The sequence below is a fragment of the Mesoplodon mirus genome (assembly GCF_964341445.2).
Source record: "Mesoplodon mirus genome assembly, chromosome: 14".
Classification (NCBI taxonomy): Eukaryota; Metazoa; Chordata; class Mammalia; order Artiodactyla; family Ziphiidae; genus Mesoplodon; species Mesoplodon mirus.
The window spans coordinates 1,629,312-1,656,418 of record NC_138990.1 but is presented as its reverse complement, the minus strand read 5'-3'; the positions used below and the strand labels follow the sequence as shown (position 1 = coordinate 1,656,418).

General features: G+C 46.9%; 1 protein-coding gene across 2 annotated transcripts in view; it reads right to left on the bottom strand.

The window, feature by feature from the left end:
• Positions 1–26,581, bottom strand: part of SLC4A5 (solute carrier family 4 member 5) — a 95,884-nt gene extending 69,303 nt beyond the window's left edge. For both annotated transcript variants that reach the window (XM_082641800.1, XM_082641801.1), the window contains exons 1-3: positions 26,440–26,581; positions 20,902–21,072; positions 6,830–6,959 (exon numbers count right to left, since the gene is read on the bottom strand). In XM_082641800.1, coding sequence (XP_082497926.1) covers positions 6,830–6,959; positions 20,902–21,072; positions 26,440–26,518 — 380 coding nt within the window. In that variant the 5' untranslated portion in view covers positions 26,519–26,581. The remainder of the gene's footprint in view (positions 1–6,829; positions 6,960–20,901; positions 21,073–26,439) is intronic.
• Between the last annotated feature and the right edge of the window lie 526 nt (positions 26,582–27,107).

Sequence of the window (27,107 nt, the reverse complement as noted above, 5' to 3'; positions counted from 1 at the left end):
AGAGACTCAGGGTCAACCTTCCAGTTGCAAAGTACATGAGTCACAGATATGAAACGTACAGTGTGGGGAATATAGTCAGAAGCTATGTAATAACTCTGTATGGTGACAGATGGTAACCAGATTTATTGTGGTCATCATTTTGAAATGTAGAGAAATATTGAATCACTATGTTGTGTAACAGGAACTAACATAGCGTTGTAGGTCAATCATACTTCAAAATCCAACAAACAAACTTATAGTAAAAGAGATCAAATTTGTGGTTACCAGAGATGGCTGTGGGGCTAGGGAGAATTGGATGAAAGTGGTCAAAAGTATAAACTCCCAGTTAAAAGATAAATAAGTCTGAAGGCTGTGATGTACACATGCTAAATATAATGAACACGGCTGTGTGTTATACAGGAGAGCTGTGAAGGAGTAAATCCTGAGTTCCCATCACAAGGGAAACAATTTTCCTTCTATTTCTTTAATTTTGTATGAAATGAAGGATGCTCACTACACTTCCTGCGGTCATCATTTCCTGATGTGTGTAAGTCAAAGCATAATGCTCTACACGTTCAACTCATTCAGCGCTGTATGTCAGATATCAGTATTTGACTAGAGGAGAGAGAAGGAAAGACCGTGCTAGATATTGGATGTGAAAGTAGCTCGACAATGATGAATAGTATGATTATTCGAGCCAGTAGATAAGCATCAAGTCAGAGTCAGACAACCTTAAAATCTTTCCTCTGACCATAAATCTCCACGCATGGCTCCACTATGGCCAGGGTCTGGAGCTGCTTACCTGCCTCAGAACCACTTGGCAATCTGCACCTCCTCCAGTCAGCTCTTCCACTCGGCTCTCTCTTCAAATGAGAGATAGTATGGGAATTATCAGCTCTGAACTCTCAACTCCTGCTCAGAGCCCCCAAACCTTGCTGCAACTTCCCTGCCCCCTGCTCCCTCGGGCCTGTCACAGGGCACAGGTGTGGGCCTTCCTGGCTGGGGGAGCCCCCAAACTGTGCCCAGGGCCCTGCACCCTCCATCCAGCAGGCCCTCTCTCCCTCTTGCGTCTCTAAACCATTCTCTTTCGTCTGGCCCCTTTCCATCAGCACTCAATACACTCTCATCTTTCTCGAGAAAACAAAAGCCTCCCTTGACCCCACGTTCACCTTGAGAGACTCCTGCCCCTCAAAGACAAGCACATTAGAAAAACTGTCCAAAGGAACCCCCCCTGGCCCTCCTGACTCTCTTCTCCACCCTCTGTCCCCTTCCCGCCCCCGAGACCGCTGTGTCCCTCCGTCCTGTGGAGACTCTTCAGTTCTTCCCCACTGTTCGGCCCCTCCCCATCTTGCCCCTCTTTCCTGGACACAGCGCTCTTCTCATCCCCTCCTACCTCTCTGGCTGCCCCTTTCAGTCTCCATTGTGGGTTCTGCTTCCTTTGCCCATCCCTCAAATGTCAGTGCTCTAGGGGGCTCTGACCTGGGTGCTCTCCTCATTTCACAGATCTTGGGGGCAACCTTATCCTTTTCTTTGGGTTTGATTTCCATCTAGATGCGAATGGCTCACAAATCTATGCTTCTCCACTGAACTCCGGGTCTCTATGTCTACATGGTGATCTGCTGGATATCTCCACTTGGAGTTTCCTCAAACATAACATGTCCAAAACTCATCATCAACCTCCCCCAAAGAAAACAAAACAAAATACCCAACACAACAAAACTTTACTATTCCTCTTGTGTTTCCTAAATTGATACCACAAGTTACCCACTTGCTCAAGCCGGAAACCTGGGCATCTCCTTGACTATCCTTCTCTCCCACATGCCATCTGTCATTAAGTCCCGTTAAGGTATGTCTCAAATCCAGTAAAAAGACCAGTGGTTGCCAGAAATTAGGACGGAAAGAGTGATGAATAGGCGGAGCACAGGCACTTTTTAGGGCAGTGAAACCATTCCATGTGACGCTGTAATGGCGGATACATGTCATTATCCATTTATCTAAACCCATAGAAAGTACAATACCAAATATGAACCCCAACGTAAACTATGGACTTTGGGTGATAATGATGTCAATGTAGGTTCATCAGTAGTGACAAATGTACCACTCTGGTGGAGGATGTTGATAATGGGGGAGGCTGTGCCTGTATAGGGCCAGGGGGCACATGGGAACTCTGTACATTTTGCTCAGTTTTGCTGTGAATCTAAAACTGCTCTAAATAATAAAGTATATTTAAAAGGAAATACAGATACACTATACATTATATATATATAATTATACACTCAAAAAATATGTCTCAAATCCACACCTTCTCTATATTCCCACTGTCAACATCTTGGTTCAGAATCTCATCACCTCTCACCTGGACCAGCCTCCTAACTGGCCCAGTCTTACCTTCTTTTATACATTCTTCACATTGAAGCCTGAGTGATCTCCCTCAAACAGACAATCCGGTCCCTCTCCCACCCCAAACCCCTCAGTGGTCCTCCAAAGCTCTCAGCATCAAGTTCAAACTCCACAACGTGGTCTGCATAGGACCTGCATCGTTGGCCACTCCCTCTCTAGTCCAGCTACAGGGAATCTCTGCCGCCTCCTCTGTCTCTGTCTCCCCTGTTCCAGGGGCCTCTTCCCCCTTCCGTACCCTCTCCTGGCTCACTCTGACCCAGCCTTCAGGTGTCTATGTAAACAACCCTTCTTCCTGCACATCTGCCTTGATCCCTCCTGTCTGGGTTAAGTGCCCCTACACTGCGCTTTCTTAGAACCTCATCACCAAGTATCTAGTTATTTACCTCTGTGCCCCATTAGGCTGAGAGCCTGAACGAGCAGGGATGGCATCTGCCATGTTTTTTGTATCTCTAAGCACCTGGCTCAAGGCTTACAGACAGTAAACATTTGGTAAATAGTAGTTGAATGAATGAGTGAGGTTTGTTGATGTCTATACTAAGAACTCTCAGCTCCCCACTCTGCTTTCTACATAGAGAGGGCAGCTGTGGTGCCATAAGGGTGATCCCAGGTGAGTGGTGAGACCAGAGGGCTGGGGCATCTTCTGTTCCAGACTAAGAAGTAAAAGGATGGTAGGAGAACATGCTTCAAGGTAGGAAGCAGGAACAGTTTCAGGGTTGAGACAAAGTTCAGGCTTCTTCTTCCATCATGTACAGAGTGAGAAAGCATCCCCGCCTATGTGTGGATGGCTTTTGAAAATGTACTGATCTGGTCTGACCCAACTAAGCTGACCTACTTCTCCTGCCCCTCTTTCTGCCCTTTCCTGGCCACGGCAGGGATCTTTTCAGAGCATATGTGTCTTATAAGAACGTCCCAGCAAGTTCACGCTTTTGGTCTGCTCTGAGTTGAGATCAGAGGCAGCTTGGATTTGGAGTTTGCTTTCAGAATTCATGGAAGGCTCAAAGCTCTATTTCTGAGTAACCCCAAATGCCCCTCCACACTTGGCTGGCTTCCAGCCCAGATCATTCTCCTTCCCTTCGTCCCCTGCAGCCAGGCAGATTCAAGCTTGAGACACAATGGAATTATGGGTAAATTGTTTGCTCACAGTGAGGGGGTCCACCCCGCCCCATCCAACCCAAGCTTCCCTTCAGGCAAGGTCAGTATCAGCAAACAGCTAGCTGCACTCCCCTCCCGGGAACGCAAAAGACACAAATTTAATAAAAATCTATCTTATTAACAGCCTGACCTACCAACATTGATCACATTAGAAATGATGCCCACACACACAATCCCCATCATGCACAAAGGGCCAGGCTCAGTGGAGCTCAGAAAACCAGTTAAATCTGTCCAGTGGTGATTCTTTCCCCAAGGGCCCAAAACATCCCCCAAACTAATAACCCCCAGAAAAGCACTGCCGGGGAAAATTCCTTGCGGATTTGAGATTTTCACTCTGTTAATCTCCTAACTCAATAAAGCAAACCCTCCCGCAACAAATTAAATACTTTTATTAAAAGGTGCCCTCCCCCAATCTCTTTCATGTGGGTACAAACCTGCAACCCTCTCAGGGCCTGAGTGTCCACATGAGGGCCTGTTCCTGCCTCCTATCATTTTCTCCTGTTATTCCAAGAAGGCCCAGAACCCACTAGGATTTGCTGATTCTTGGATTCTGGAAACTCCCGAGACCTCTGTCTTCCCTGAGTCAATGGCACAGCCTGTCAGCTGAGGGAAATTCTTCCCATTTTTTGGTGGGGTGACAGGCCCCAAACAGGCCTGGCCCGGAGCATCTCTACTGATGCAGTTCGCCAGGAGGAGCCCCCAGCAGAGCTGTCCAGGCCAAGGTGGACTTGCTTACCGATAACCAAATCCTGTCTCTGACCTCTGCAGAGGCCTACTGCTCAGACCTCCAACAGTGAGCTGCAAACCAGCCGGGGGGAGCTGGAGAGAAGATTAAAGGAGGCTGGGCTGGAGAAAGGAGCTCGAGATAAGGAGGCCTGAGCGGCTCTCCCCCACCTGCTTCCTGCCCCAAAGCTGGCCCTCAGGATGCTCCTCTCTCCATCAACCTGGAATTGGGTTCAGCCGTTTAACTTCTTCCAGCCTCCACTTCCCTCTCGCTAGGGCTTTGAGGTCCACTTGGGTTACACTGGGGCCCTTCCCAGGTCTCCTCAAATGCTGTCCTTGGAAAGCCTGCCTTGTGGGGAAACACCCTGGTTTGCAGACGGTAACCCCAGGCCCCTTTATATTTTAAAGGAGTCTTCTTCCAGAAGCATCATTATCTACAGTTTATCACTTTCATTGCAGGGTCTATAGTGAGCAAGGCTCTATGGATCAACACTCAGAGAGAAACTGGGTATTTCATCTATGGCAACAATCATGTCTCTGAGAGCCCTGGGGCCTTCTCAGCAAGGGCTCTGTGGGTGCGTATGACATGCCCTCATGGAAAGTCTGGTCCTGGTAATTATTGCCAGGGATTCTGAATACACACCTTACCCAGGGTGGGGAGAAGTCACCCTCTCCCTACTGGGCCTTGGAGAAGGCCTTTCACAACTTTCCTTCTCTCTATATGCCCACCTTGGACAAGAAAGTCATTTGCCCAGGGAGGTACAAGCCCCTCAGAGGCATTAAGCCACAGTAGCACAGACTGGGCCCTCGTCATTTGAAATGCCCTCCCCTCTCTTATCAGCCCTGGATGGATGTCCTGGGCTCTGTGGCTGTCGCCGTTTATCTCTTTACCAGCTGAATTCCCTCCAGAATTATGTCCTCCCATGGAAATCAAAACAGAGTCCCTGGAAGTTCAAGGAAGGGGAGAGAAGTGGCTGAGAAAATGGGGAAAACATGACAAAGTTCATAAGCTCTCAAGCTGGAGAGTCAGAGAGCCCTGGGCTAGCATCCAGACTCAGCTACCTACAGGCTCTGACCCTTGCATCTATTTGACCCTCTGAACCTCACTATCCTCATCTATAAAATGAGGATAATAATATTTCCTGCCTCCTCGGGGTCATTGTGCAGCTTGAATGAGATGAGCCTGCAAATTGTTTAGCATGTAGTAAGGGCTCATTGAATGGGCTGATAAGAAGAGGCTCCACAGCTTCCAGACAGGGATTGGGCCCAGCCATGAGGCTAGGAATTCATTCCTTCTGAGGCCTGCAGGAATTTGCTAGTCACTCAATGGCCTTTTTTCTTTTTCTTTTTTTCTTTATCCAGGAGAGATTGGAGGGGGAAGCTTGGGAATGTTAAATCCGTACCTCTTTCTACAGAATAGCTACTGAGGTGAGTGAGGTTGGTAGGTAAGGAAAGGGCCCAGGCTGTGATTGGGGCAGCTGCCAGGTCCGGGGTGTCATGGTGGCCCCCAGGCAAAGCCACCTTGGGCACAGCTGGCAGTTAGTTCAGGCATTCTCAACGGGGGCAATATCAGCCCCAAGGGGGCAAGAATTGGTTCTTAGGAGAGCAAAAAAGTTTAAGATATTCCAATGGTTTGTGGCACTCCAAAGCTCAAACCTACCTGACAAAATTTAATTTCTTAGCATTTCATTTCTCTCATTAGAAATAAATTTAATTCTATTTTAACAAAGTTAATTTAAATTTAAAAATTTGGTGGGGGGGACGTTAATACAAAAAAAGGTTGAGAAACACTGGTATGCTCTGCTTGCAGGCTCTCAACTCCTGTCCCGGGGTCCCTCCTCCTCTCAGCAGCCCCTCCTGCTGCCCCTACTGTGTTCTGCCTTCTCCCTGAGCTCTGGGCAGCATTTGATGCTCCTGATCAGTCCAGCTCAACTTAGAGGCTGCGCTGCCCCAGGCACAGGGTATGGCCAGCGCTACTCTTTACCCTGATTCTCCCTTGGCTCCCGTGACTTCACCGTGTGGCTCTCCTCCAGCCTTTTGGCTCTTCTCTTCCTTCTACTGCCCCTATATACACAGCTCTCTCTGCTCCCCACGTGTGCATCCAGGGCTACGCTCTGCTTGTCCTGCCCCAGACTCTGCCAAATCCCTTTGCTTCAGTGCTCACTGGAGCTCCCCAAGTGGGTTTTTCCTGGCACGCATTCTTCTTCCTCCAGGAAGCACTCCTGTCTGCCCCAGCCTGCTTGGTGCTTTCCCTTCTACAACGTTTAGTTTGAACCACTTGACATGAAAGGATATATGCCCTTGTGTTATTCTCTTATGGTTTCATGGGGGTCTGTTCTACTTTCCCACCAGGATTTTCATTTCTCTGAGGATGAGACAAAGCCATAAGTTTCTGTTTGCTCCTTCGCATCCACCCCAGTTCTGGACACCAAGGAAGGCAAGTAGGTGGGTCTTTGGGGGCCAGGAAGCGCCCTAGTAGAACTCAAGGTATGAGATGCCGCTGGTCAGCTCAGCCTGGGCCCGGGCAGACTGCAGTGGAAAGCCCCCTCTACCTGCCTCCGAGGTGCCGCCTCACCTGGCCGACTCCTTCCACTCCATCTGGTCTCCGTCGTGCTGCAGAGTGTCCATCTCTGTGAAGAGGGTGGGGTTGGGCGCCTCATCTTCCTCCCCCAGGATGTCCTGGAGCTGCTCAGCAGCTGGAGACCCTGCAAAAGGAGGGCAGCAGGTTCTGCTGAGGGCCCCACGGGAGGGAGAGGCCAGCCGAGATGGAGCAGGAGCCAAGTGCAAGGGCAAAGTATTCCCCGATTCAGGGCTTCCCTGGTGGCGCAGTGGTTGAGAGTCCGCCTGCCGATGCAGGGGACGCGGGTTCGTGCCCCGGTCTGGGAAGATCCCACATGCCGCGGAGCGGCTGGGCCCGTGAGCCATGGCCGCTGAGCCTGTGCGTCCGGAGCCTGTGCTCCGCAGCGGGAGAGGCCACAACAGTGAGAGGCCCGCGTACCGCAAAAAAAGAAAAAAAAAGTATTTCCTAATTCAGTAAAACGAAGTCCACCCTCTGGGCAAAGCTAGACTCAAGTTTCTGTGGATTGGATGTGGGTGGGATATTCTTCGAGATAAAAGACATGAAAGGATTTAGTCTGTATTCAGACTCCTGGGTCTTGCAGCTGACACTGAAGAAGGATGGAAAATGGCCAAAGCCAGGGCAGCAGCAAGGGCAGGGAACAGAACAAATAAGTGAGGGGAGAAAAACTCAGTCCCAACTTGAGCATAACATGCCCAGAGGGACCCCTTTTCCACTGGACTCCACACACTCAACGCCCAGCATTGGCCCCGAAGGGGCAATCAGACATGTGAAAGGATGTGCTTGTACCAGTGTGGCACATGGGCCCACTTTCTTCAGGCACAGTCTAACAGTCTATCCCTGAGCTCCCAGTCTGCTTTCCAACTGCCCAGGGGCTGTCGCCTTCTGGGTGTCTCTAAGGCACCCCAAGTCATCTGACGCGGAACACATACTCTTCCCCAAACATGCTTCTCCTGCCTTCCCTCCCCGCCTCCCTTTCTTCCTCCCTCCCTCCTCCCTCCCTCCCTCTCTTCCTTCTTTCTCTCACTCAATATTTAATGAATGCCTACTATGTGCCAGGCATTGGTCTAGGTGTAGGGGAACAAAGCTGTGAAGGAGGCCCATATATTCTTGATCTCTTGAGCCTCTCCAGTGGCAGATACAGATAATAAACAAGTAAACAAATCCATAAAAAATCAGTTCAGTGATAAGTAGTAATAAGTGTTATGAAAAAAAAAAAAAAAGACCACGGAGCTATATTAGATAGCATGGTCAAGAAAGGCCTCTCTGAGGAGGGCACATTTGAATTGGAACTTGAAAAATGAGAATGGGCCACTTCTGCATATCTGGAAGAAGAGTGCTGCAGGCGTGCCAAAGACCTGAGGTGGGGTGTGCTGGTTAGTGTGTCTAGGGCATGGTGGGCTGGAGAGAGAGAGGTATCACACAACATTGAATGCCTTGGTTAGAGGCATAACTGTCCACCCAACCGCACAGGCTAGACACGCTGGCATCATTCTCACCTCACCTCTTTCTCTCACCTCCACTCCCACATTAAAAGTTTTTGAGAATTCTCTCCTTCCTCACCAATCCCATTGCCCCTGCCCTGGTTCAGTCTCTCACTGACTGCCCTTAGGCTTCATCAAGTCTTCCTCTTCCTCCAAGCCTCTCTATCCCCTCAGTTTATCATCCCTTTGGCCTTCACTTATTTCTCCATGGACTCCCAATGGTCAATAATTTCAACTACCCTTCTCATCACAGTCTCCAGTCTCTTACTCCTTGACTTCCCAATAAAACCAGGCAGCTGATGCCCAAACAAGAATTCACTGGCCCAATCTCCACCTCTTCAAATGTGTCCTGGGGTGCAGGGAGAGGCAGTGTGGTATGGTGATACGGTGGATGCAAGGCACACGCTAGGCTTTCAATCCAGCTAGACGTGGGTATGAATCTCAGAGTTGCTACTTACTCATGAGTGAATTCAGTCTGAGTGAACAGGGTTATTGTCCCAGTAAATCAGGTAAGGAGAATGACACACGTGACACAGGGCCTGGAATATAACAGGTGCCAATCCCCGTTGCTACCAAGCTTAGCACTCAGGCTCATGAGTCCCTCTGGAGAAAACCACCCAGCTGTACAAATGGGGGGTTTCCACTGTTAACAGGTCTCAGAAGTACAGCCACTTCCACTCATCCTTGCACGCCCTTTCCCATGTTCCTCGATGCCACCACTAACCTTTGCTCCTCTCTGCAAGCCTCTTGATCTATCTCTTATCCCACACCACCAAGAAAATAAGACCTCCAGGCAGGAACTCCATCAACTTCCTCCTCTCCAGTCCTTCTGTGTCCTTACCACTGCTGCAGTCTATCTCTGAACAAGAGTTCTTCCTCTAGCCTGTCTCTGGCCCCATCTATTCCCTTCTACTGGATCCTTATTTCGTCAACCAGCCTTTCCTTACCTGGGTCTTCAACTTCTCTCCCTCCACCCTCTTTCTCTCAACCTATAAACAGCTCATCTTACCATGAAACCCCTTCCCCTGATCCTGCCTTCTAAGCTCTGCTGCTCTCCTTTTCCCTTCTCTCTCCTCAACTTATTGAAGGGGGAGGTCTACACTCGCTGTCTCCACTTCCTCCTTACCTAATCACTTCCCAACCTGCTGCAACTGATTCATCCCCACCACACTAAGGACATTGACTAAGGCAGAGATTTTAAACTGGCAGCTCAAAGATGTGTTTAATCCAGCCCTCATAGAGTATAAAAGTTTTTGGAGTTGTTGCTAATACGAAGAATTATGAGATTGCATATAAAAATCTAGATTTCTAACTTTTCTTGAAAATTCAGATACTCTGACGACAGTGCCCATATTCCTACCTGACAACAATCAATTAGAGCTGAGCGAAGGATGAGAATATGCATTTTAGTTTGCCACAGTCCCCACTACTCCCTATCATTACCCTGCTAATCTCATTTATGCTAAGCACCCAAGTTTACAACCCTGCTCTCAGGTCTCTCTTGTTTTATTCTCAAATCAATAAGTCACTAAAGGGCCTCCCTGGTGGCGCAGTGGTTGAGAGTCCGCCTGCCGATGCAGGGGATACGGGTTCGTGCCCCGGTCTGGGAGGATCCCATATGCCGCGGAGCGGCTGGGCCCGTGAGCCATGGCCGCTGGGCCTGCGCATCCGGAGCCTGTGCTCCGCAACGGGAGAGGCCACAACAGTGAGAGGCCCGCATACCGCAAAAAGAAAAAAAAAAAAAAAAAAAAATAAGTCACTAAACTCAATCAAACCTACAGCACTGTGAAGCTATGGTCTGGCTTATCTCTCTGGGACATGAGTGGTGCTGACTGCTCCCTCTGAACTGAAATGCTCTTGGTTCTTACAAGGTAGCACGTTCTTGATATTCATTCCTATCTCTTTGAGGACTCCTTCTCAGTGTCCTTCCCTGGCCCTTCTTGCATGTCTCACTTAAATCTTGATCTTCCCCAGGATTCCTCCTTGGCCTTCTTGTCTGCTGTCTTTCTACACCCCTACTGGACCACCTCATGTTCTTTTTGGTGTCACCCTAGAGCCGGGGTCACCCGTGTCTCTAGGTCCTGACTTACTGAGCATTTCCAGCTGCCATCTGGACGGCTCCATCTGGGAGTTCTCCAGCCTTCTCGAGTCAACCTCAACATATTCAAAGCAGCCCTGCCTCCCGTCTTCCAACACCCCAACCTTGCCGTCCTCTGGTTTGATTAATAGTGCTCCTGGTTACCCAGCCATCCAGAGGAGAAATGTTGGGCTCACTCCTGAAGCCTCCTTCTCTCTCATCATCCACGTCCAATCAGACACTAACGTCTTCCACTCACTTCCTGACTATGTTTTAGCTCTCTCCCTTTTTCCCACCATTGCCACCACCTTTGTTCAGGTTCTCATTATCTCCTATTCCTATCATCGCAAGAGCCACCTACTGCTCCCACTGCCTCTGCTTGCCCCATCCATCCCATTCCCTGTGTAGCACCTGAGTTTGCTTTAAGACATTTCAAACATGTTCACATGGCAAACTCCTAGGAGTCATGGTGTTCTTTGAGCAGCACCATAAAATATTGTGCATATGAGTTAGAAATAATTTTGCTAGCAGAAAATACTACCAATTTATCTGTATATAGCTCAATGGACTGCATTTATTTAAATGAATTTTTATTTCTGAATTTTTCTACTACTTTAAACTTAGTCCTTTTTATTGACTTATTGATTATTGACACTTGCTAGCAGACGTCAAAGGGTTAAGGAAATTTTACAGAAGAAAATTTAACAATTGAACAAATAACCTTATTTTTTCCTTAAATTGGGAGAAGACTATGACTGCTTGATTCTGAGAGGGCACACCAATTCTCCATGAGATCAGAGTTCAAGAACTACTCTTTTAAAATGTAGATTTGGTCATGTTACTCTCCAGGTGAAAAACAGTCAATAGCTCTCTACTACCTAAAGCCTAGGGTCTATGACATGGCTCAAAACATCCCTCATGATCTGGCCCTAACCTGCCCTGGTAGGTTCTGTCATGTTCCTCCTCCAGACACCCCAGACTCCAGCCACCCCGGACCCCGGATACTCTGGACCGAAGTTAGCCTGGACCCCAGCCACCCTGGACACCAGCCATCCTTAAGCCCAGACACTGTAGGCCCCAGCCACTCTTGACCCCCCATGCCCTGGACCCCAGTCACATCAGACCACAAACAGTTCTCTGGAGAGGAGAGCACATCACTCCTTGGACCTTTTGTGCCTACCATTCCCTAAATCTGCAATCCCCTTCTGCCTTCAAGGCCAAATAAGAAGGCAAATAAATGGAACAGTCATGAAATGATGAGACCCGACAGAGAGGGCGAAGCCTGACCCAGCCCTGTCTGGGGCATTACCTGCTCCCTGGAGTGGCTGAGCGGTGGGGTCTCCGGCTGTGGACGCCGCCTCTGGCCCCAGCCTGTTTCAGCTGCTGCTACCCTGGCTGCTGCCTTCACACGTCCTCTTCCCCACCAGCAGAGCACAACAAACTCACTTTTGTTTCCAGTTAAGCACCAGGGGAGGTGTGGGGAGAGGAGAAGCGGGAGAGGGAAAGAGAGGGAGGGGGGAGGGGGAGGGGGTGGGGGGGAGAAAAGGAATGTGTGAGAGACGGGGGCAGTGGACAGAGGGTTGTGTGTGGGGAGATGTAGTGAGCATGAGAGGGAAAGTATTGAGAGCGAATTACAGATACTGTGAGTATAAGAGAATTGTGTGTGTGTGAGAGGGAGAGAGAGAGAGAAAGGCAGGGGGAGAGTGAGAGAGAGCTCTCAGGTCCTCAGGTGTGGCGCAGAGAGAAGGGCTCTGAGGCCGGGCCAGAACCTCCCGCAGGCAGCTGCGTCTCGGCAGCTGCAGGCCCCGAGAGGACTGGCTGAACTGCCCCCTTCCCCCTCCCCCATGGGGCCTTCCTGCCGAGCCTGGGGGTCCAAGGGGAGCCCAGGCACCTCTCCTCAGGCCCCTTTATAGAGGCAAAGGTAGGATTTTCCTTGAGACTCCCCGGGGCCTCCTAAAGGGCCTTGGCTGCAGCTGTCCTGGCCCGTGGATTCTCTCAGCCGCACAGCCCCAGGGTGGAGGTGGAGTTGTAGGGGGAGAGGTGCTGTGGGGCCTCACGCTCCACAGCAACCACCCTTGGTCAGTAATATTCCATGCAGCTGGTTTCTCTCCTTCCCCAGCTTTAAACCCAAACTCCTGATCCTTTCCCTCTTAGTCTGCTTCTAAGACAAAATGCCAGCTATCACTCAGTGGGTATTTTCTGAGAGCCCATGGACAGTGGGAACTGGTCACTTCAGGGTGCGTGATGAACCCTCCTGGGGAATTATTTCGCTCTGCTAAGAAACTCCTAATCTCCTGGGTTTGGTTCAACAAGTGCTTACTGAATACTTACAATGTGCCAAGGTTGATTAGAGGTCATGAGTGGCTGCTGCTCCAAGGAGCTCTGAACCCTGAATTCACTAAGTCTCAGAGCTGAGAGAGAGCTTAGCGATGGATGAGAGGATGAGAGGATGAGAAATCTGAGACCTACTTTACAGCACAGAAGGCCCCACCAGGCCCCAGGTTAGGACAACAGTCTGCTGACGCCCTCACCCTGCACTGCCCTGTGCTCCCTTACCACGTCTTCATGCCTGAGGCTCAAGGATCAAGTGTGCCCACTTTAAAGCTGAGAACATAGCAGCAGAGGGTCAGGGCTGTGTATTTAGGTGCGGGGCCCCAAGCAAATGCCACCACCAAGGACTTCCTGCTTTGGTGGGTTCCTTAGCAGGGCAGGGCAGTGAGTAGATGGGCCCCTCTAAAGGTCCCAGGCTCTACAGTTCGTACCGCACTGTGGCTGAAGTCGGCCCATTTCTTCCTGAGCGCCACGGGGCAGACCCTGCATGCTACACCGAGTCAGGGGCTGTGGGTGACCTCAAAATCCCAGAGGGACACCCAGAGAGAGATCACCAAGGACGCCAGAGGATTCTCTTTACTCGTGTGGTGCTTTAAGAGCCCAGACCTAGGTTCAACTCCCGACTCTGGTAATTACTAGCAGTGGGATTTTGGCAAGGCATTAAGCAATCTTAGCCTTAGTTTCTCCATCTATAAAGTGGGAATAATCACACCTGCTTTACTGGATTGTGGTGGCCATTAAATGAGATGATATATGTGATGTGGTTGGCACGGTGCTTGGCATATGCCAGTTACCCAGTAAATATCGCTATGATTGATGTTGCCAACAGGTCTGACACTTTCCTCCCTAATAACGGCCCTTTTAAACATTCCAAGGGCTCAATCCTTTTCAGCTTCTAAATACCTTTTCTACCCCTCCCACTCCACCCTGAGGCCCCTCCCTTCCCTCAGGCCCACAGAAGCCTCGCTCTATGAGCTGGGTTCCTACATCAGGGTCTCAGTGCATCTCTAATTCACTGCGGGCCCTTCACGCAAGTTAATCTGCAAATGAGAAAGGCCACAGATAATAGCCCCTTGATAGCTCACAGCAAGAATCCCATAGCGATGGCCCAACTGGAGGTATGGACTCAACCAGCAGCAACTCAACTCAACCTAACCTCGGCAGGAGCAAGCTTCAGGAAACACATGAAAAGAAGCAAACAGAATCGTGCTTTTACTGGGGTCAGGGAGGGGTGCACCTGTCCAGTCATTAGCTGAGCAAAGCACAAAATCACCGTGTGGACTGCAACCTGCAGGTCTTCAACTCCTAGAAGAGCCAGGAGGCGTTTAGCACCACCAGGAAGTCAGCATGAGGACTTGGACCTGGGGTCCTCAGCTCTGAGTCCTTTCAGAGGTGCTGTCTCTCAACTCACAGCATGGACATGCTAAATATTTGCTAGGTGAATTTCACTGCTTAACACTCATGAGTACAGCGGCTGGGACTAGCCTCAGCAACAACAAGGAAACGGAGCTGGGTAGGGGACCAAGCCCAAGGCCCCCGAGTACTGCGGAGTGGGAGAGACAGAAACTGAGGGCTCCAAAGTTATGCTTGCAGTCACTTGAGGTGGTCTTCAAGAGGGGACTGGAAGACTCCAAGTCATAGTTTCATGGTCAGTAAGGCTTTTTTTCTAGAAAGCAGTCCATAAACTCAAATATGCTCTCTGGGAAGGAAGAGGAGAGAATCTGCGGACTTGCAGTGTTTCTGGGAATCCATCCTGCCGTCAGTAGCTTTGGGGTTGTCTGCCAGCCCATACAGTGCCCCACCCAAAGGATGACTCGCGGGTGGCCGTGTTTGTGGAATGCTTGACCTGTGTCCCTTCGCCGTGGTTAATTGGACCAGGAACAGTTAATCAGACACCTGACTCAAGCCTGGAAATTCTGAATTTGGTTTCTGAGATAGCTGGGCGTTTCCTGACGGTAGAGAAGGAGCATGTAAACTGGAAGCTGAGGGCACAGAGAGGCAGAAAAGGCTACAGAGAGAGAGGAATAAAGCAGACTTACTGGAGAAGCAGGGGGAAGGCCAGGAGTCCCAGAGAGGGGACTGAGAGGGTGCTTGTCCTCCTGCCAAGCCTGGTGGCTTGTTCTTTGGGGACTGTGAGAAACCCCTTTGCTCTTACAATATAAACGAACTCTCTCTCCCCCCACCCCCTCACTCCCTCCTTGTTCAAGACAGCTCAAGTAGGTTTCTGATACTTGTGATCAAATTATCATCTTAATCATGAGTCTCCCTTATATGAAATTCTAGGGTAGGGAGATTTTCTTCTGTATACCTTCTCAAAAACTGCAAGTGGAGGGCTTCCCTGGTGGCGCAGTGGTTGAGAATCTGCCTGCCGATGCAGGGAACACGGGTTTGAGCCCTGGTCTAGGAGGATCCCACATGCTGCGGAGCAGCTGGGCCCGTGAGCCACAACTACTGAGCCTGCGCATCTGGAGCCTGTGCTCCGCAACAAGAGAGGCCGCGACAGTGAGAGGCCCGCGCACCGCAATGAAGAGTGGCCCACGCTCACCGCAACTGGAGAAAGCCCTCGCACAGAAACGAAGACCTAACGCAGCCAAAAATACATAAATAAATTTATTTTAAAAAAACTGCAAGTGTAAATGTTATAAAAGAATGTTAAGTCTAGCTAAAGGGCTAGACTTAGAGGCGACGGTCTTTGTGTTTAGCTCAACACATTGTGTGTCTTTAGCTGTGCAAAAATGGGTGTTGAGCTAAGGTGGGCAGAGGGAAATTGATGTGACTGAAAGGGAGGGAGTGAGTATATGTGTTGGGAGGGACGGGAGAAGCTGGGGGGTGGCTGAAAACTGAGAAGCAGGAGATGTGACGGAACTGGCGAGGGGGAGTGGGGGTGAGGTGGGAGTTGCCAATATGGTAGGAGGCTGAAACTTCAGAGAAGAGTGGCCAATAGGAAATCTCCTGTGACAGGGGATTTTAAAGAAAGGGGATATCTAGTATCTCACCTTAAAAATTGTGTATCTCTGCAAGGTAAAACTGCTCCAGGGTTCTGAACTTCAAGAAAGCCTGCTGCTCACTTGTATGTGGTATGTGACCAATCTGGGGGAGACCAAAGGAGGACTGAAGCCCATGCCTGAGCTGGAGCTGGAGGTGAGGGCAGAGAACGGTACAGGAGGTGAGACACAGCGAGACTGTGAGCCCAGCAGGCAGGACTTGGAGCTACAGTGATACTGAGACTGGAAGCCACTGGAAATTTACAGAAATTTAGGCAGAGGTGAAGACACTAACTCTCAAGGAATAAGGTAAATCCAGCTAACATATGGGTTATAATAACTTTGTATTTATTAGAACTTTCCATTGGTTCACTTGCAAACTGAGCTTTCAACCCTAATTTCCCCTTAAGGTCTTAAGGTCACTAACTCAGGATTCTCTTCCAATAGGGGTTTTTGTTTGTTTGTGCTTTTGTTTGTTTGAATGCTGTCTATGTTGATAATTCCAGGAAATCCAGGTTTTAAGATGTCAAGGGCAAGAGGAGAGAGAAGAGCAAATACAGGCTTCCTTCGGGAATTTTGAATTTGCCTTCCCGTCTGCCCAGCCCCCCTCCACACACACACCGGGGTGGGCCATGTCTAAAAGGCTTAGGATGACACTCTCCCCCCTTTCCTCCCTCCTGCTCCCCTTTGTCTCTGCTCCTCTCTTTACCACTCCTTCCCAGAAACAAGTTGGTAAAGCAGACAGAGGAAACCACCTCATTTTAAAGCTTCGAACTCGAAGAGAAATCCGATTGTCTTTGCTCCTATGTTGCAAACACAGCCTGTCTCAGGAGCTCCTTCGTGGAGCAGATGCTTTCGAGGTAGATTCATCTTCTGTCCCAACGCTTGCTCCTTCTCATCAGAAATGGGAAAGAGGAACTTGCCAATGCAGGGGACACGGGTTCGAGCCCTGGTCCAGGAAGATCCCACATGCCGCGGAGCAACTAAGCCCGTGCGCCGCAACTACTGAAGCCCGCGTGCCTAGAGCCTGTGCTCCTCAGCAAGAGAAGCCACTGCAATGAGAAGTCCGCACACTGCAATGAAGAGTAGCCCCTGCTCGCCGCAACTAGCAGCAGCGTGTGCAGCAGCGAAAACCCAATGCAGCCATAAACAAACAAACAAACAAATAAATAAATAAAAAGAAATGGGAAAGAAAGACCCCATGAAATCTAAAGCCTTTGGAACCATATGAGGCTCAAACACCTGGCTAAAAAATAGACTTTCTCTCCCTTACTGGTCATCTTGGGGTGACTTTGATCTTTTAGTGACCCTAGAGTTGGTCAACATTTGGCAAGTAGAAGAAGACCTTAACACTTTTTCACACCCCTCCCACCAGAAGGATCTCATAAGCTTCTCAGTACCAGTGACAGCCGCCAAACCAGATGCCCACTCGTAAAGGAGTGCTTTTATTATTTATTTATTTATTATTTTTGGTTGTGTTGGGTCTTTGTTGCTGCGCACAGGCTTTCCCTAGTTGCGGCGAGCGGGGGCTACTCTTCATTGTGGTGCACAGGCTTCTCATTGTGGTGGCTTCTCTTGTTGCAGAGCACAGGCTCTAGGTGCACAGGCTTCAGTAGATGTGGTACGTGGGCTCAGTAGTTGTGGCTCGTGGGCTCTAGAGTGCAGGCTCAGTAGTTGTGGTGCACAGGCTTAGTTGCTCTGCAGCATGTGGGATCTTCCTGGACCAGGGCTCGAACCCGTGTCCTCTGCATTGGCAGGCAGAGTCTTAACCACTGCGCCACCAGGGAAGCCCAAGGAGTGCTTTTAAATTGGGTTAACATAGATCAGTTGAGGTAACATATGTCAAGTGCCTGTCATGCACTGTGCACCATGCGAAATACTTCATGTCTGTTTATATTTCATCTAGGAACTCACAGCTTAGTGTGACAAACATCCCAGTTTGCTTTGGACTGACCGGTTTTAGCACTGACAGTCCCACGTCCCATGTCCTGGGAAAGCCCTCCAGCCCAGTTAGACTGAAACAGTTGGTCACCCTACAACAATCTTTCACTCTACTGATGAAGGCGCTGAGACCCTAGTGCCTACACACCAGGTTGGGCTTGGCCAGTCTCGTTCCTCTTAGATCTTGGCTCCAGTTCTTAGCACCAGCCAAGAAATGCCAAAGGGCAGCCATATTTCTACAGCTGTTCTTTACCCTCTTGCTCCTAATAGCTCTCAAGAGGTTCTCAGAGCCAGAAAATGCATTCTTTCCAGGGAAGGAAGCATGGTGCTTGCTGATTCTCACCACAGCTTGATGGTTCTATTCCCTATATATAATCTGCTGGAGTCAAAATTGATTGGCTACTAAGTACTGACTTCCTAAATTATATTCATATTGGAGGAAAGGGTGGTAATCCAACTGCTATGGCGTATCATGTTATGGTGTAACTACTACCTACCTATCCCTGTCATCATAAGGCAATTCGGCTGCTTAAAAGGATACAATTCTCAGCCCATATCCAACATGGTGACTGACCAGTGATAACTTACAAAGGACAGTAGTGTAGTGGAAGGGGCACACACAGGTTTTAGAGTCTACAGACTTGTTTTCAAATTCTAGTTTCACTGATTACCGCTGTATCACACTACATCTCTTCAAACCTTGATTTCCCAATCTGAAGATGGGGATAATAATATCTCCTTTTTATTAACACTATACATTTAGTTAACAAAATTACAATGAAATACCATTTCATGGTACAAATTCTTGTCATTGTCTTGTGAGGCAGAAACCAAAGGAGTCACCTGTCAATCCTTCATCTGCACAGCCTGCTTTACTCTCAGGCCTAGCTATGTCTAGCCACCTGCCTGGCCAGCACCCACGCCCTCCATTCTGCATGATTCTCCTCTTCTGTAGAGGTAGGTCCCACTTGGACTTTGTGGCCAGCTAGACCGCCTGCCTGGGCTGTCTGAATGGATTCATAGAATAGACAGGACACTCAGAGAGGGAAAACACATGTGGTCAGTTGTCCTACAGCAAAGAAAAGTGGCAGATTCAGGCAATTATCTAGATGATGCCATAAAATTACTTGGGCACTGTTTTGTTTTCCCTTCCTCGGGTCATTGTTACTGACCCTGGGATGTGGTGGAGCAGGGCTTATATTTGCATCATACACACAATGCCCTGTTTGGTTTGAAAGAAGTGAAGGACTAAGGGGTGAACCTCTACCACCCTTAAGAGAATGGCCGGAACAAGCTCAGCCCCCATGGGCTACAGAAAACTCGCGGTGGCTGTTGACTTTGCTAGCAGGCTTTTTGGCCCCCTTAAATCAGCACGTCTGGAACTGTGGTCTGGAAAGTATTCGTAGGGGCAGGTGGGATCTATTAGAATTTTTTAATTTCATGTTTCCATTTTGATGATAATCTTAAAAAGATTTCTTTCATTAGATATAAGGGCAAAACTTTTCTGTTATAATTCAAAAATGTAAGATACTTTTATGGAATAAAACCTTAATTAAGATATTATTTCTCAAACTGGGATTTTTATGGTCCCCTGGGGCTCTACAAATGTACAAATGCATTTTCATGGGTCCACAACCCCTTTTCCCTTTAAAAGGGGCTCTTGATTTACCCCAGCTTGAAAGACATGGCCTGAAATTTCCTGTCCTCCTAGGCCCTCCCATTCTCTCCCCTGTTCCACAGCCATGCCATGTGACATGCATGGGAATAGCAGGCTGTGAAGAGAATGAACTGAATGTGCAAATGTACCAAAGTATTCTCCATTCCCTCCCCTTTGGTTTCCAGTTAAAACCAGTGTCCCCTTAACCAGAAACCACCGAAACAACATAAAATCCACCACTCATGACCACTTCTGTGATGCACTATGTTGCATCAACAAATACCACTTATTAGACCCCCTCCAAGCCCTCCGATCAGAGAGCACCAGCTCTAACCCACTTTCCTCTTTCCTGACTCAGGAAGGATCCAGCAGACTCAACTTTGAAAGGGTGACTTCATCTCTGAATGTGGTGGGGTGACAGGAGAATGCCCCAGAGAGTGAGTGGGAGGTATCCACATCCAACATGGGGAGCAGGCCTTCCCACCAGGCTTGCCCTCCTTTGGGTCTCTGATACGTCTACCCCTGAACATGTATGTGTGCACAAGCCTGTGTGTGCATGTTTGTGTGTATGTGTGCACATGCATATTTTAATCAAAGCTTATCTCTTAAACTAGACACCTCCAAAGGACTCCCCATTAACCCCTCCCCCACATAGGCACATTTCCTTTGGAAAAGTCACAGGCCTTGGTAGACTTGGTGCCAATGACAGCAGTTGTTCAGGGCAGTGCAGGGTTGGGGGTGACTCAGATGGCCTTCGCAAGCGTGTATGTCAGGTCTCCTACAGGAATGTTAAGAGGCTGTTACTGCCTCTGACATCCTTTTGAAGGTTCAGATGGTAAAATAACTCATTTTGCCTTGCTCAAGACAGTGGAACTATATAGTAGAAACCAGTTAGGTACCATTTATTACGCAGATTTGGGATATGCTGCAGGTGAAATCATGTCCCTAGAAACAGCGAAGGCTCAAAAGGATAAAATGTCACAGTTGTGCTCTAATCCTTTCACTCCTCTTAAGATTGACACTTTTCTTTCCGCAGGAAAGAACAGAAGACTGATTTTTAACCAGCCCAGAGCTGATTTCCTCAACAGCAGAGGAAGGCCTCGGGGGCTCTGCTGACCCGGGAGAAAGCCCCCAGGACTCTGCAAGCTGAGGAGCAGGGTGCCCAGACAATTCCAGACCATTCCTTCAAGCTCAGGTGAAGAGCGAGAGTGGAGGGAATGCAATAAGGAATTCAGTTTACTGAGCACAACACCTCACGCCAGACACTCATGTTTGTTATTGGCTCTTCGGGCAACGGCTGTGTGGCCCCTAGGAATTTGGAAACAGGAAATAATTCTGACAATTAAACTGTGAAATCAAGGCAGAATGGATCAGAGCAGGTCTCAAAGTGACCAGAGAGGGACAGGTGCTCAGCCTGACTAAAGGCGTCCCTGAGCAGAGAGGCTGGTCTGCCATGGCAGCAGAGCAGAGGGGACTGAGAGGCCTGAGCAACATGGGGCGGTCCTCACATCCTCCAGAGAATCCCCCTGCCCTGCCCTGCCCCATCTGGACCACCCAGCAGATGGCTCCCCAGACTGGTCCCCTCAAGAACTCACGTGTCCTGATGACATGATCCACAGTGCTGCGGGCACTGGCCAGCCCCTGCTGCGGCTTCTCTGGCCGCAAGCCCCAGCGGACCTTTTGCAGGTCTGAAAGATGTCCCTTCGGGTCTCTTTTCCTGGGAGGGTAACTGGGGACTGAAAGTCCAATGTGGATGGAACGGCAGTCTGTGGGCACAGAATAAAAGAGAGGGTAGGAAGAGTTACTGAAAATTGGCATTTCTCCTTAATATTTTCCAGTTACAAAGAGCTGAGGCCACTGAAGAAGATCAGAAGACATAGGATTCCTGGACAGGGCCACTGGGCTTGATAGAATTCCAATTCTGAACCAACTCCCCAGTTGCTGGAAGGGAGACCCTTGGCCCTATAGTTAGAATTCTGTCAGAATGAGCAGAACTCCCATCTCCCCATTTTTGCTAGTCCAGAGCAGCAATAAACACATATGGTTTATGACACATGGTCCAGGAGAGAGGCCCTCGGTGGGTCACAGAGTTAGTTCAAAATGCCAAGCCCCAGCTTCAATTGTTATGGGAAAGCCATACGCATTTCCATCAAGGGCCATTTTTACTAACAACCAAGGACTATGTGAACTACTACTCATCAGAGAAGTGAGTTATTAAGGATTTCTCGAAGCTGGTTTTGTAAATTAGAATTTTCAAGAACTAGAGCTACCAAGAACCCTAATTCAGAATTCCACTAAGAAGCCCGGCTGCTATGTAAATCCCCCACTAACTCTGTGCACAAAGAGGCAGCTAGAATTCCCTCAGACCTCAGGAAGGACATTCTGCCACCAGTTTCTCATCCGTATTGTCTTGAGTTGGTCAACAATTTTAAAAATAATTAATAGTCTTTTTAGTACAATTTTAGATGTACAGAATAATTGAGCAGATAATACATGAAGTTCCATGTACCGTACCATATGCCACCTCCAGTTTCCCCTATTATTTTTTAACTTGGGTTGTGATTGACATATAATATTGTATTAATTTAAGGTGTACAACATGATTTGATATACGTATATCTGCAAAATGACTACCACAATAAGTTCAGTTAACATCCATCACCACACATAGTTACAAATTTTTTTTCTTGTGATGAGAACTTTCAAGATTTAGTCTCTTAGCAACTTTCAAGCATACAATACACTATTGTTAACTACAGTCACCATACAGTACATCACATCCCCATGACTAATTTATTTTATAACTGAAAGTTCGTGCCTTTTGACCACCTTCACCCAATTCCTCACCTCCCACCCCCAGCCTCTGGTAACATCCAACCTATTCCCTGTTTCCATGAGTTTGGATTTTTAGATTCCATGTATAAGTGAGATCATACAGTATTTGTCTCTCTGTCTAAGACACTTAGCATAATGTCTTCAAGGTCCATTCATGTTGCAAATGACAAGATTTCTTTCTTTTTTATGACTGAATAATATTCATATGTATATCACATTTTCTTTAACCACTCAACCACTGATGGACACTTAGGTTGTTCCCATGTCTTGACTATTATAAATAATGCTGCAATGAACATGAGAGTACAGATATATTTTCAAGATAATGATTTCATTTCTTTTGGGTGTATACCCAAAAGTGGAATTGCTGGATCATACAGTAGTTCTGTTACTAATTTTTGAGGAATCCCCATACTGTTTTCCACAGTGTCTGCACCAATTTGCATTCCCACCAACAGTGCACAATGGTTTCCTTTTCTCCACATCCTTGCCAGCATTTGTTATCCCTTGTCTTAGAAGATAGCCATTCTAACAGTTGTGAGGTGACATCTCATTGTGGTTTTAACTGGAATTTCCCTGATGATTTAATGATGTTGAGCCCATTTTCCAGTGCCTGTTATCCATTTGTATGGTTTTTTTTGGAAAATTTTCTATTCAGTTTCTCTTCCGTTTTTAAATTGTATTCCTGTTTTTTTTTTTTTTTAAAGAAGATGTTGGGGGTAGGAGTTTATTAATTAATTTATTTATTCTTGCTGTGTTGCGTCTTCATTTCTGTGCAAGGGCCCTCTCCAGTTGTGGCAAGCGGGGCCCACTCTTCATCGTGGTGCGCAGGCCTCTCACCATCGCGGCCTCTCTTGCTGTGGAGCACAGGCTCCAGACGCGCAGGCTCAGTAGCCGTGGCTCAAGGGCCCAGTTGCTCCGCGGCATGTGGGATCCTCCCAGACCAGGGCTCGAACCCGTGTCCCCTGCATTAGCAGGCAGACTCTCAACCACTGCGCCACCAGGGAAGCCCCTGTTTTGTTTTGTTTTTCTATTGAATTGTATGAATTCTTTATATATTTTGGGTATTAACCTCTTACCAGATATGTGATTTGCAAATATTTCCTCCTATTCTGTAGGTTACCTTTTCATTTTGTTGACAATCTCCTTTGCTGTGCAGAAGCTTTTTAGCTTGATGTCGTTCAACTTTTTTGTCGTTGTTGTTGCCTTTGCTTTTGAGGTCAAATTAAAAAAAATAATTGCCAAGACTGATGTCAAGGAGCTTACCCCTTATGTTTTCTTCTAAGAGTTTCATGGTTTCAGGTCCTACGTTCAAGTCTTCAATCCATTTTGAGTTGATTTTTCTGTATGGTGTAAGATAGGGGTCCAGTTTCATTCTTTTGCATGTGGCTGTCAAGTTTTCCCAATATCATTTATTGAAGAAACTATCCTTTCCCCATTGTATATTTTGGCTCCTTTGTTATAAATTAATTGACTATATATGTGTGGGTTTATTTCTGGGCTCTCTATTCTGTTCCATTGATCTCTATGTCTGTTTTTATGCCAATACTATACTGTTTTGAATACAGTAGTTTGTAATATAGTTTGAAATCAGGAAGTGTGATCTTCAAGCTGTGTTCTTCTTTCTCAAGATTGCTTTGGTTATTCAGAGTCCTTTGTGGTTTCATATGAATTTCTGGATTGTTTTTTATATTTCTGTGAAAAAAACATCATTGAAATTTTGATTGCGATTCCATTGAGTCTGTAGATTGTTTTGGCTAATATGGACATTTTAACAATATTAATTCTTCCAGTCCATGAACATGGAATATCTTTCCATGCGTTTGTGTTGTTGTCAATTTCTTCCATCAGTGTCTTTCAGTTTTCAGTGCACAGATCTTTTAGCTCCTCAGTTAAATTTTTTTCTAGGTATTTCATTCTTTCTGATACAATTGTAAATGGAATTGTTCTCTTAATTTCTCTTTCTGAAAGTTCATTGTTAGTGTATAGAAATGCAACTGGTTTTTGTATATTGATTTTGTATCCTGAAATTTTAATTAAAAATTTTTTTTTAGTTCTAACAGTTTTTTGGTGGAATTTTTTATCATTTTCTATTTATAATATCATGCCATCTGCAAATAGAGACAGTTTTACTTTTCCCTTTCCAATTAAAAAATTTCTTCTTCTTGCCTTTTATTTCTTTTTCTTGCCTAATTGCTCTGGCTAGGACTTCCACTACTATTTTGAATAAAAGTGGCAAGAGTGGGCATCTTTGTTTTGCTCCTGATCTTAGAGAAGAGCTTTCAGCTTTTCATCATTGAGTATGATGTTAGCTATGGGCTTGTCATATATGGCCTTTATTATATTGAGGAACATTCCCTCTATAGCCAATTTGTTGAGTGTTTGGTTTTTTTAATCATGAATGGATGTTGAATTTTGTCAAATGTTTTTCCTGCATCTATTGAGATGATCATATAATTTTTATTCTTCATTTCATTAGTGTGGTGTATCACATTGATTGATTTGTGGTAAAAAATTTTCCCTAGGGCTGGTCAACAGCTATTGATCATTATGACTATTTCTGAAGCACAAGAATAGCAGCTAAAATTTGAGAGTCTGTGGCAGAGTGGGAAATTGGACTTTACGTTCTTACATCAAGATCTACACTAACTTTGTGAGGGTTTTTTTGGGGGGGGGTTGTTTTGTTTTTGTTTGTTTGTTTGTTTTCCCTTGGAGGAGAGGGCTGCCTGTTGGCTCAAACTCCTGAAACTGATGTACTAGAGGCCTGGGCATCACTGACTGCACATATCACACTGAAACCACATGAAGCTGAACCTTGAAGAAGCATGTCTAGGCCTTTTAGAGACATGTTGAATGTCCACTCTGGTGAGCAGATTCTGTGTTAGTCTACGCTGGCTGGTGCATTACTAAGCACTGGAGAGTAAGGTTACATGGATGTCAGTGTCCAAATCTCTTTAGAACCCCAGCTCACCCCCACCTTATCCTACTGCTTGCTCTTCTGGACCCTCAATCTCTCACGGGTGTAATGAGAAATTTGAGGTAGATATCTTTATGAAGCGCAGCCTCACTTCCTAGTGAACCAGTATCAGAATGACTGGTGCATCTCCTTCTTTCTCTCTCCTACACTGAGCCTGAGCAAGCTGTAGTTTGAGGTAAGCCATGGTCACCAATATTTAGAGATAAGTAGTTGTACTCTAAAGGTTTAGCATATTTGTTTCTTTCAATGATGAGTTCCTATTCTCCACCCTTGAGGCCAGGAATGGAAATGAGAAGCAGACGATGTATCAGAAAGGCCTCTACCAAGAGTTAGCTGCCCTGGGTGCTCCATGGCTTGTTCTTCACCTGCTGTATGGCCATGCACATCTGCCTCTCTGGGACTCAGTGTTCTCACCGATAGTGCAGGAGTAAAACTTCTTTCTCTACTGGCTAGGCATGGTTCTTGAGAAGATAGAATGGAATGGTGAATGGGGACATGATTTTGAGAATTGTGAGGGGTTATACAAACAAAAAGCACTCTTTTTTAAAAAAAAATCAGGGGATGGTTGTCAGGGAAACATTTTCTTTCTGCCCTGGATCTAACTTGTCTCATTTTCTCCACTCTAACCATCAGAGTGTGGTTGTTTACCTGGTGAATTGTAGGGAATCATTAGCCCACCCCCAGGTTGTTTCTTTGCTCTGTAGGACCTCTCTTCTCACTGTGAAAAATCTTGTAGTTTGACTCAGGACAGTGCCAGCTCCTCACTGCATTCTTCTTCATCAACAGCCCCAGAGTAACTCTACACGTTCCTCAGCTCAGGAAGCATCCAGCTGGACAGGAAGATTACTGTCTCCCTCCAAAAGGGCTGGGGTAGTGCCTCTTCATAAACTCTGTGGCTGCTCTTCTGTAGCATGTAGGATACTTAGGGTCTCTGAGTGAGCAATTCTGGAGCAAAAAAAAGTATCCCCACTCAATATCCTCTTTCACTGGTTTTACCTGAGCTGCTATTTTTAGAATCTATAAAAAGTTGATATTTGGCATTTAGTATGATTTGTAGAGCTTGTAAGATAAGTGAGTTTAACATTGTGTTGGAGAAGCTATGCTGTAATCCTAGTACCAGTTACCTGCCTCCAACCTGACCACGTGGTCCCTTTAAGACATGGTTAAGGCTGGTCCCACCAGATCTAGAGGAGACACTGTGGATGGGTCAGGGAAAGGGACCAACTCTCTAGTTTCCCCAGCTGGAAGGGCTGTTATAAGGATATCCAAGGAATTCCCAGAACCTCCAAGAATTTGCATCAAGTTCTCAAGGTGACCTTACCTTCCTGATCCTGACATCGCCTCCTGTAGTTAGTGGGGTCCAGCTTCCCTACCCCAGCCTTTTCCTCCTCCACCTTCATAACTATAAAGTAAAAGATGAACACAGCCTCAAAATGTATATGACACAAAAAGGTAAAATTTCAAGGAGAAATGGTCAAATTCATACTCATAGCAGAAGACCTTAGCGCAGATGAAAAAAATTAAGACAAAAGAACATATAAACAAATTGAGGAAGCTCAAATATATATATGTTGGGGAGATATATATATATATATATAAGAGAACACACTTCTTTTTCAAGTACAAATGGAACATTTACAAAGAGAGCACATATACTAGGTCTCAGGAAAGCCTTAGTAAATTTTAACGAATCTGTATCATACTTTTACAGTAAAAAAACTAAAAACAAAAAAACCCCAAAACTATACAGATTATCTGTTGGTTCTGCATCCATGAATTCCACCAACCATGAACCAAAAATATTTTTAAAAAATATTCCAGAAAGTTCCAAAAAGAAAAACTTGAATCTGCCACACACCAACAACCATTTACATAACATTACATTGTATTTACAACTTTTTACATAGTATTTACATTGTTAGGTATTATAAGTAACCTAGAGATGATTTAAAGCATACAGGAAGAGGTACCTTGGTTTATACGCAAATA